Raw genomic sequence first — 11549 nt, 5'->3', positions numbered from 1 at the left:
AAATGGGCCTGTAATGTGGCACTGTGGCACTCGATGAAGATGCAGGACACACTTTTATGGTGCAAAGAAGAAAAGGATAGATCTCAGCTTATTTTGTGTGTCTCTTTTTGTAGAGTTTTTAAAGAACATCCCATGTCTATCCCCAACTGGTCAGTAACAAGTTGTTAGCCTGTATTTATTGGTCACTCAAACTCCTGGTGTGTACACACAGGAAAAGTTCTTTGTGAGAGATAGTTTTCATTTTTCTGTCTAATGGTGTAAAAACAGTTTATACAGGTGGGTAGTATTTATCACAGCACTAGAGTTCTTTCTCAGGGGAACCAGGTTGTTTTCCACAGACTTACAGCTCTTTCTCAGGGAAAACAAGTTATTTTTCACTGCTGCAGAACTCTGTTCTCAAGAGCTGTCAGCTTTCTCATGGCTTCTGTTGGCTCGAGTCAGAATTCAGTTTGTAGGCCTTTGGCCTGCTGTTTCCCCACCACAGTAATGTTTCCCTCTCCCTCTCCCTCTCCCTCTCCCTCTCCCTCTCCCATGCTATTAATCTAGAAAGAAACAAGTTAGTTTTCAAAATAAATTTCAAAAAGCTCATAGCATAAGCCACAGACATCAGATAAATTTGTTTTCTAACCATTTTTGAGGTATGTTTTTGTACTTGGATCTACTTGTGAAGATCAAACCCTCTATGGTCATGGATTTATCACAGTAGCTACTCCAAAAGATCAGGGAGAGTGTGAGGTTGTCTCAGGTAGTGCCTGAGACTCTCCAGACTCACAAGGTGAGTTTTAAGATACACTGTTTAATACAGTGGCAGTTTGTTGACATTTTGCTTCCAGATGGTTTGGAGCTTGGAATTGGCAAATTTGTGTGAAGTCAAAGCAGTTGCCTGTGCCAAGAGCCTGGCCTCCTAAATTCACTTCATGTGCATTTAGAAACCTTCTGCCTCCATTATTCTTTAAGCCATCAAAACAGCTGCCTATTCTGGAGTCTTATTTAATTTCTCCAGTGGTGAGGAATCACCTACAGTTCTCTGAAATTATATGGTTTCCTTTGCTAAATAACAAAGTTAAGAGTTGGCTTCTTGGGAACACACACAACACAGGGAACTTTCCTGAGTGCCACTTTTCCCCCCCCCTTTTAATTTCATGTCTGTTCCCAACAGGCACTACTAAAGGTGCTGCATTTGTTTATTGACTGACCTAGTCATAGCAGAAGGCTGTGCTGCTATTCAGTGGGCTTGGTGGACTGCAGCGTTGAGTGGCAAGAAGTGGCATGAGGTTCAGTAAGAGCAAATGTAGGGTCATGCACAGGAGTAACATATACAGGAATAACCCCAAGTACCAGCACAGGCTGGGGCTGACCTGCTGGAGAGCAGCTCTGTGGAGAAGCACTTGGGAGTCCTTGTGGATGACAAGCTGGCCATGAGCTGGCTGTGCCCATGGTGTCCTGGGGTGCGCTGGGAAGACTGTGGCCCACAGGTGGAGGGAGTTCCAGTGATGCCACATCTGGAGTGTTGTGTTCAATTCTAGTGTTGGTACCAGAAAGACGAGGTACTACTGAAGAGGGTCTGGTGGAGGTCAAAAAATGATAAGGGATCTGGAGAGGAGAGACTGTGGGAACTGGGCCTGTTTAGTCTGCAGAAGACTGAGAGGGGATCTCATTAATCTCAAAGTCGGGTGCCAAAAGGACGGTACCAGATTCTTTTCAGTAGTGCCCAGCGGTAGTACAAGGAGTAATAGACATAAACTACAACACAAGAAATTCCACCTCAGCCTGAGGAAGAACTTTACACTGAGGATGGCAGAGCACTGGAACAGGCTGCTCAGGAGGGCCTGAGTCTTCCTCTCTCCCTCTCTCCAAACTCATCTGGATGTGTTCCTGTGTCACCTGCTCTAGGTGACCCTGCGTTGGCATGGGGTTGCTTTTGGTGATCTCCAGAGGTCCCTTCCACCCTAATGATTCAGTGATTCAGGTTTGAGCTGCGGTGTGAATTTAGGACTGGATAAATTCGGCCCTCCGGAATTTAATTTTTTTTCCCCTCCGCTTTTTGTGTGCTCCGCAGTAGTGCTGCAACTCCGGCTGAACCAGAAGCCGACGCTGCGGAGCACCGTTTGTTTCAAACCACGTTTTTTCCAGAGGAACCTTGTCCCGCCTTATCCCGGCAGCGCGAGGGGCTGCGGGAGCGGGGCCGAGCCCGCCACCCGCCCCGCCCATGTCACGTGGTGCGTGGTCACGTGAGGGGCGTGCAGATGGCGGCGGCGCTGCCGCCGCGCTGAGGGGAGCCGGCATGGAGGTGTTCATCCCGTCCTTCCGATACGAGGAGAGCGAGCTGGAGCGGGGATACACGGTGAGGTGCGCCGGGGCGGGGCACGCCCGCGCCTCGGGGAGGCCAAGTGCCGCCAGCCAGCAGGGGCTGCGCTGCGGCGCTGTGCAGACATCAGTGTGCCGGGGCCGTTCTGCCCTCCGTGCCCATGCCGGCCCCGACCTGCCCTGCCCAGCCGTGCCCTGACCAGCGCAGCCCGTCCTGCCCCGCCAGCCTTCTCCCCAGCTCTGCCCAGCCTTGCCCCGCCCTGCTCTCTCCAGCATTGCCCTGCTAACCGTGTCCTGTAGAGCCATCCCAGCCCTGCTCTGTGCACCCCATCCATGTCCTCCTTGTCCAGGCCGGCCTGGAGGGAGCCGTGCCCTGCCCAGCGCAGCCCATCCCTGCTTTGCTCCTCTCGGCACGGGCAGGATGGCCTCAGCCCGCCAGACACCTGCTGCCTCAGTCGGGCGCTGTTCTGCGGGGCAGCAGCGGCAGAGGCGGGTGCGGCGTGAGCGGCAAGGGAGGGGAGGCAGCTGCTCCCTCGCCGCTCCGCCCTGCGGGGTCCAGGTGAAGGGAGTGGAGTATCTCTTGCATGTGGAAAGGCTGAGAGAGCCGGGACCGCTCATCCTCGAGAAGAAAAGGGGCAAGGACGTCTCTTCAATATGTACAGATGACCAGAATGGCCAGAGAGAGAGGGCCAGACTCTTCGTGCTGGTGCCCGGTGACAGGAGAGGTGGCAGTGGGCAAACACCAGAACACAGGGAACGCTCTTCAAACATATGACAGGACTGGCTTGTTATCATGAGGTGGTCGAGCACTGGCATAGGTTGCCCAGAGGACTGTGAAGTCTCCATCCTTGCACTTTCTCAAAACTTGGCTGGACACTATCCTGGGTAGCCAGCTGTATAGCTGGCTCCCCTTGAGCAGGCAGATTAGTTTGCACAGGTTTTAGAGGTCCTTTTTGTTCTCAGTAGTTTTCTCACCTCACAAAACTGTTGGACAGTAGCACATTCACATGGTGCTGGGTGGAGACAGGTGGACCAAAACCCAAGGTATTTATCTGAAAGTGGATATTCAAAACTTGCTTCCTCTATTAAATAAATTCATTTAGTAGCTTAGAAAAAAAATCTGAATCCTGTAGAACTTCTAGAAGATTAATCCATATAGGTAGTCATAGTTCCATGAAGCAAGTTCATCTTCCTTATGCTGTATATTATTTGGTCTTCACTACTAGCAAGCGTTTGCAGGCCTTGCAAAAGGTAAACCACTTTAGTTGTGTTAATGTGGGAATGTAGCAGCATTAATACTTTTGCCTCTTGGGTGAACTTAAATGTAAGTGACTCTCTACAAGACACCTGTGTGGTTTTGGGGACTTGGCTTTCAAACATTTTGAATTGAATTTGATTGAGTGTAATTACAATAGCACGGACTGATTCCACCACATCGTAGTTGAGCAGGTTAGTTGAAATGACAGAGTGATTTCTAAGATGCGCATATTGCACAAATAAGATTTCTCATAGTAATGTTTATTTTTAGTATTTGCATTTATTGAGTTTCTGTTTCTTTAAATCTAATACTGTCTATGACTCCTGCTATCTACAGGATATGGGTTTTTAAAATTTCATAAATGTTAAGCTGTGTAAGCTTCAAAGAAATCAGAAATGAAACTATATGATTCTCGGTGTCTTCCAAGAAAAGGATCCTGAGAGCAAACACGTTCTATGACGACACTGTTGATTGTTACAGCATTTTTCCTCTCAAGTCATTTACTGGTGGTGAGTCAGTCTCATGGATCTGAAAGTTGCTGTAGTTTAGTAGATTTTGGTAGTTTTTCCTGCATGATTATTTTGCCATTTTATTCAGGTGAGGGGATTTTATTCTACGTCTGTATGAACCATGATCATACTTTATGCTGACCATGAAACTGTATGAGGTAGTGTAGCTGAAGTTTGTCTGAATTGGGCATGCTTGTAGGAAAGGATATGGAAAACTGCCCTGATAATAACATTGTGTCTTTCCTTTGTGTTTTAAAGGACTATTCATGAGAAAAACTTATGCCAGTCTAATTGCCAATTTGTGATTATGTAAATAATTTGCATAAGTATTGTTCCAAATACAGAAATTCAAAGGGGTATACTATATGTCCTCCTTACAGCAAAACTGAGATTAATGAAAGCTTACCATTGCTCTGTACTAGCTATGAAATTATACAGGTAATCCACTTTATGTTAGTTTTCATCAGCAGCTTTACAATATTAGCATTAAAAAGTGTGGTTTAAAGGTCAAAGAAAGTGTATTCCCAATGGACACTACTGGCAAACTGGTAACAAAAGACAAGAAAAGGCTGAGCTACTTAACTTTTTTTGCTTCAGTCTTCATTTGTGGGTCTCTTTTCCCCACAGTTCTTGAGTGGATAGACTGCAAGGCAGGGAATGGGGATGTAAGTTCTAAGAGATGATAAGGATCATGAAGAACCTGAACATACCTAAGACTATGGATGCTGATAAGATGCATGCCAGAGTCCTGAGGGAGTTGGCTGATGTAGTTGCCAAGCCACTCTCCTTGATATTTAAAAAGTCATGTGAAATCTGAGGTGACTGGAAAAAGGAGTACCCATCTTTAAAGAGCATAAAAAGGAGGACCTTTGAAACTACCAACCTGTCAGAGTCCCCTCCATGCCTGGGAAGATCCTGGGACAGATCGTCCTAGAAGCTCTACTAAGGCACATGGAGCACAGGGAGCCAGGGCAGCTGCACCAAGGGTGAGTCCTTCCTGACCAGCCTGGTGGCCTTCTGTGATGGAGTGGCTGCATCAGTGCCTGAGGGAAAGGCTACAGGTGTCATTTACCTGGACTTCAGTAAGGCCTTGACATGGCCCCATAACATCCTTCTCTCTAAATTGGAGAGGTGTGGGTTGTGCAGATCAGCTGTTAGATAGACAAGAATGGGTTGGGTGGTAGCATCCAGAGGGTGGTGGTCAATGGCTCAGAGTCCCAGAGGATGTCAGTGGCAAGTGGTGCCCTCAGGGGTCTGTACTGGGACCAGTATTATTTAATATCAATGACATAGACAAAAGGATTGAGTGCACCCTCAGCAAATTTGCAGATGAACACCAAGCTGAGGGGTGCGGTTACTCTACTGAAGACAGGACGCCATCCAGAGGGACCTGCATAAGCTCTAGAAGTGTGCCTGTGGGACCTTAATGAGATTCAGAAAGGGCAAGTGGAAGGTGCTGCACCTGGGTTGGGACAACCTCTGTCATCAGTCCAGGCTGGGGGATGGAGGGAGAAGAGCAGCCCTGCCCAGAAAGGCTTGGGGGTGCTGGTGGGTGAGGGGCTGGACATGACCCAGCCATGGGCACTCACAGCCCAGAAAGCCAAGCGTGTCCTGGGCTGCAGCCAAAGCAGGGTGAGGGAGGGGATTCTCCCCCTCTGCTCTGCTCCGCCCTGGTGAGACTCCACCTGGAAGGGGTCTGCTGCATCCAGCTCTGGGGTCCCTAGCATAAGAAAGGGGACTGTTGGAATCAGTCCAGAAAAGGACCACAAAAAAGGGATCAGTGGCATGGAGCTCTTCTGCTTTCTTCTTTCAGTGAGGAAAGGCTAAGCAAGTTCGTGTGTCCAACCTGGAGAAGAGAGGACTTTGGTGCTCCATTTTTGCAATAAACAGGGCTTTTAAGAAAGGTGAGGACAGGCTTTGTAGTAGTAGGCTTTTTCAGTGGAACAAGAAGAGTGCTTTTAAACTAAAAGAGAGTAGATTCAGATTAGACATAAGGAACACACTTTTTACAGTGAGCATAGTGAAATCCTGCACAGGTTGCTCAGAGAGGTTTCAAATGGCCCATCCCCGGAAACATTTAAGACCAGTCTGGATGGGACTCAGACTCAGCAGCCTGACCTAGATGAATATGTCCCTGCTCATTGCAGAAGGAGTGGATTAGATGACCTTTAAAAGTCCCTTCCTACCCAAACTATCACACAATTCTGTGATCACAGAAGTACCACTTTACACAGTTGATTGTTTTACTGTTGTCTTTCCCACGAGTGCTCAAAATTAAAGTATTTTGTTGGACTGGAGTAGCTGGAACAAGGAACTATCAGAGCTTATGCAACTGAGAATAGCAGAAAAGGATGATGGAAGCAGATGGAAGATTGCTGACTTGCAGACTTTCCACCAGCCCAGTCACATGCCGGCGGGTTTCAGAGGGTGCCTTCTGCACTGTGACTGCTGGGGCCATTGCAGACAAGCAGCAGTCATGGGTGGTTTTCTGAGAAGAGTGGTGATGGTTGTCCTGGCATCTTTGCTAGAAACAGTGATGGTGATGACCTCCTGCATGAAATGAGGGATTGAAGGGAGAGTTGTTTCTCTCTATGGTGGCTCTGCATTGCAACCCTAGCATGCTTCCCTGACATCCGTGTGTTTCTAGTTCCTTATCTTTAGCAGAATCGAATCCAGTTCCCCTGGATGCACGCTGCTGCTGTGTGTTCTTACTTCCTGAAAAGAAAGGACACAAAAAGGGTATTTGTCCTTTTCTTTATGGGAATTCATTACCGATTGGTTTGTTTTCAGTTTAGGCCTGTTGTTTTAGATTATTTTCTTTTTTTCCTTGGTGTGGCTAGGCAGCCCTTGGAAAGTGGAATGGCCAGAGATCCATCAGTTCTGCAGAGAGGGAGGAAATGACTTGCCATAGAAAATGGAAATTTCTGTCTAGCTTTAGAGGGCAAACTACAGTACAATTATGAAATAGAAAGGGAGGTCTTGACCAGAGAAATAAAATACTAGGGATATAAAAGATTAGAAAGAAAAATTAGGGAAAAATATAATTATACAATGCTTGAGATTGGGTTCTGTCAATAAAATAAATGGGAAACACAGTTCTTTCAAAAGTGTTTGTTTCAGGAGCTCAGCTTTCCTAAAGCACTGTTTCTCTGATATAAAATCTTGAAAGTCATTTTCCCTCATCCCCTACACAAAAAACCCTATAGAATATTAATCCCGATGTTTCTGGGAGTGTCCTGCCTGGCTTCGTCTAGCCCTCGCTGCTAGACCAAAGGCAGCAGCTGTGGCGTTTTACCCCAGAGATACCTTTGGCCGGCTGGATGCTGCAGCTAGGCACTGGGAACAAATCCAGGCAAAGTAGGAACTCAGTTTACCTCTGGTGGAAAAGGTTCAGGCGACGGTGAAGAGAAAAGGAGCGGGTTCTATTGTAGAGTCTTAATCCAGAGTTTTATTTTAGGGTGGTAGACCTCTGAGTGTTGTAACAGCTCCCAATAGAACTCCCAGCCACGTGGTCTCGTGTCCTTTTAAGCCCCGGGGACAGGGGGAGGGAAGGGACAGGTGAGGGCCAACCAGGTGTGAGGAGGGGAAGCCTCAAGGGATATAGATGCTTGGACGGGCCAATGAACCCGGACCTGAAGGGCATCTTTTGAACTTCTGCCAATCACAAGACACCTTGCTGGAATGTTAAGATTGATTGACAGCTCTTAAGCAGGAGGGCAAAAGGGGGATGGGAAAGGTTGGCACACCTGAGGGGATTGGGATAGGTGAAATAGGAAATCACACTGCAACAAAACCCAAGGAAAGACCCCAGAGTAAACTCGCACTTGTTCCAGTTCTGTTTGGAATGTACATAAAATGATGAAACACAGAATATGGGAAATGTCAGTTTTCTTGGTGGACAATTAAATTTCATTGTCAGTTTAAATTGATGACACTAGCTTCTAAACTATTGAGCCTGTGCTAATAAATGCAACAGTTGTTCATAATTTGGCAGTGAATGACCTTTAAATGTAGGCGCTTACTAAGGATGTCCCTAGAGAACAATTCAACTTCGAAATGACACCCACGTGTTCTTGTTGTCATTTAAATATGCTCCCTTTGTCAATAACAGAATAATAAATACTAGTTAGATTTCTAATGTTGATTCAGATCCCAGGAAACTTATTGAATAAATTAGTGTACATTTGATTTATATTGACCAAAAAAATTTTACAGTGGTATATTGCAGGTCAAGGTGACATACATTTAAATGTGTTGTAGAGCAGAGGGCATACTTGACTGACACAAGTGCTTACTGCACTTTTAATTAATACTTCCAATACTATTCTCCAGATTGCTCCTGGAGCTGCAATTGTAGAAGCAACATCTGACATGTGAGATCGTAAACTAATGTGGGTTTTTTGAAAGTTCATTCGCTTTACCTCCATAGAAGCAGCAGTTTAATTACAAGACTGTACTTCTCTTCATGGAAGTATAAAATCACAAGGATCTAAAGTTTGGTAAAGTTTATGTATTTCAGCATTCTTTGCTGTTAAAATAATGTACATAGAGTCAAAAAGGGAAGTTTTTAGTTCTTCTATCAACACCTAGAATAAGGCACTATAGCAGATTATAAAGGGGCAATATTTATTCATTTTTTTAATGATAAAGTATAGAGGGAGTAATTACGAGTTTATGTAAAAAGATTTCAAAGTATTAGTGTTCTAGCCCTTTAACTTTTAGTTTTCTATACTGTGTAAACTTAGTAGTTTTAAAAAATCTGAACAGATTTTGAGTGCCTTGAGTATAAAATCTACCAGCGTGAAGACGACTTGCATACCGGTTGGGCTTATGTAAGCTCACCATGTATTAACCTTGGGTCAGAAGTAGAAATCAGTGACACAGCAGTCACTCCAAGTTCAAGGAAGTTAAACAGAAGTACTCAATCTATTAGATCTAATTAGTCTTTCACAGTCTTAGTGTCTTCACAGAGGATTTTCAAATGTCCTGGTTTCTCTACCGGCAGTCAAAGTAAGTCTGTACAGATGCATTTCTCTCCTACAGGGATAATGAAGATGATAAAAGATAATTTGACAGATGTCAGTGATTCTGTACTGTCAGAAAAATTCTATTTTGATCATTGGTTTTGGTGAGTTTGATGTTCCAATGAAGGTGGAACATATTAGGAGAGGAAATAGACTAGGTAATTTAAGCCAGATTGCTGTTTCTAAAAATAGATTTTTTTCCTTTTTCTTTTTTTTTAGTAAATCTTATTGGAAAGGGCCATCTAAGATTTCTCTGAGCAAGAAAACCTTTTGTTTTATTTGTGATGGGAGGGTTGTCAGCTGAGTAGAAAAGCAGCAGCATGATTACCTCTATCAATTTTCCATCTGAAAGAGCAAAAGTTGACACATTCTATCTGTACGCTACAACTGCAAAACATGTATTATCCATTCATCTCCCAATATCTACTGGTTTGCAGTTTTAATGAGGAATTTGCATTTTCAGAAAGATTGGAGGTAGCAGGGCATTCAGACATGCATCACAATAAAGATATATTTGAATTCCACTGTGTCTTTTGGAGGTATTGGTGACAACATTTTGTTAGTAATGTAATATTATCAGTGGAATTATTTCATCAGAGGATTCATGCTTAACTGCTCCTGGTGATGTTTCCAGATAGCATCAAGTCATGATAATTGTAAAATCTTGTCCACAAAGATAGTGTTAAACAAGTACATAGTACATTCTTCACTAGCCAGGAGTGAGAACACACCAGACTTTAAAATGCAACATGAGGGAGATGGAATAGATTTCTCCCTTTTTCTTACTGCAGTGCAATTTTAATCGGTCTTTGAATTTGAATACACCACCTGATGTAATTAATTCCAGGTTTAATTGATAGTTAGCGACCGTTGTTTTGGAATTATTAAGTTATCTTGGAATTTCACTTGGCATATGATACCGAAGAGGTGCTTCTGTGCAGAGTGCTCGGTGGGATAACTTCAGTGCTGCACTTGGGTACAGTGGAAATACTTGGTTTAGGTATGCACCATGGAAGTGTGCTAGTGGAGGCTTTCAGGCCATTGTATTCTGAATATTCTTGCTATCAGTAGCCATTTTATTTTTGTGTTTAAAAGAATTATATGAGGACTTGTATCAACTCTTCATTTTCAGTTTTCTATAAGCCTGAAATTTTTGTGGTTTGTGGAAGACTAAAATAGCATTTTGGAGAATGTTCTGTGAGAGGATTTTAAAGACAAAACAGATGTGTTGTTGTTCCCTTTGAAAGTGCCATTGTATTTTTAATAGAAAATGAAAGGAGAAGTGTGTGTTGTCTGTTAATAAACTTATTCTGAGGTGTCTTACAGATAGAGCATGAATACCCTCTTCCTGTAAACAAAATTATTATTTCAACCTATATATTTATAAATTTCACATTTCATAAACCAATAAATGTTGTAGGGTTTTGGTTTTTTGTTTTTAATAAAATATTTGGGGCACAACAATCAGGCTTGGATACTTTCAGGCATTGAAATAAGAAGAGATAGAAGGAGTATACCATGAGTAAGGAGCCCATGTCCATGCCAGGTTCGAAACAACGTATGTTTCTTCTCATTCCCCCTCTGTTGGTGCAGTGAGAGCTCCACCTCTTGTTCAAAAAAACTTTTGGTTCTGGGAGTGTATACATAGGAAATCTGAGAAGATGAATTTGGATGCTGAATTTGCCCTCAGTGTAGGGTACTGACTATGCTAAGTAATTTATGAGAAGTGATAGCCAAACCTCCACTGCAACCTCCATCTAGTGTATTATTTATTTAGATGTCACAGTGTTTGTGTGACCCAAAGGACCCAGTTAAGTCCAGGGCATCTGTGAGACAAGTGTGGAATGATGTACATGCTACACATAGTTTCAAAAGTCACTCTTTAAAGGGGTTGCCTATGCTTGATAATAGTTGTTTCTGGATGAGATGCTGTGAAAAGCATTGCATATCCGAAGATATTCTTACAATTTGAGCACTTAATTCTTTAACAGAGTGTAAACATGTATAAAACTTCTGTGAAAATCTTCTGTCCCACTAGGTTAACTTGAAAATGGTAAGATAAGAATTACTGATCTTCATTGTTTTATTTTTTATATATCTTGTCTCCCTGTGATTGCTTCATTTTTTAAAAATGGACCCCCTTTTTATACCAGAGCAGAAGGTATTCAAGTACTGCAGTATCTTCAGATTGGAAAATAATGAAATCTAACGTTTTCCTTATTATCTTTTACAAAAGGATGAACAAAGTCTTGATTAGGTAGTGAAATAATTAATTGTTCAGCAACAGGTCTGCATTGATGACAATACACTGCTTTTATGAAAAAGGACCATGTGTGTTGAGAAATACAGCTAACTGCTTCTACTTCTGGTTTTGCACAGGACTCTTTCTTTGTGTATAGATTCCCTTGTCTACTCTTTATTTAGTAATCAAGCTCTTAGCAGGAATAGGAC

The 11549-nt window shown here is 43.6% G+C and overlaps 1 protein-coding gene across 1 annotated transcript in view; it reads left to right on the top strand.

The window, feature by feature from the left end:
* The first annotated feature begins 2232 nt into the window (after positions 1 to 2232).
* The window catches only part of SNX24 (sorting nexin 24), a 91448-nt gene continuing 82131 nt past the window's right edge, over positions 2233 to 11549 (top strand). The window contains exon 1 of the mRNA XM_066568980.1: positions 2233 to 2344. Coding sequence (XP_066425077.1) covers positions 2285 to 2344 — 60 coding nt within the window. The 5' untranslated portion in view covers positions 2233 to 2284. The remainder of the gene's footprint in view (positions 2345 to 11549) is intronic.

Source organism: Molothrus aeneus, chromosome Z (assembly GCF_037042795.1).
Source record: "Molothrus aeneus isolate 106 chromosome Z, BPBGC_Maene_1.0, whole genome shotgun sequence".
NCBI lineage: Eukaryota > Metazoa > Chordata > Aves > Passeriformes > Icteridae > Molothrus > Molothrus aeneus.
The sequence above is the reverse complement of the archived record's forward strand: the minus strand, read 5'-3'. Positions and strand labels throughout refer to the sequence as shown.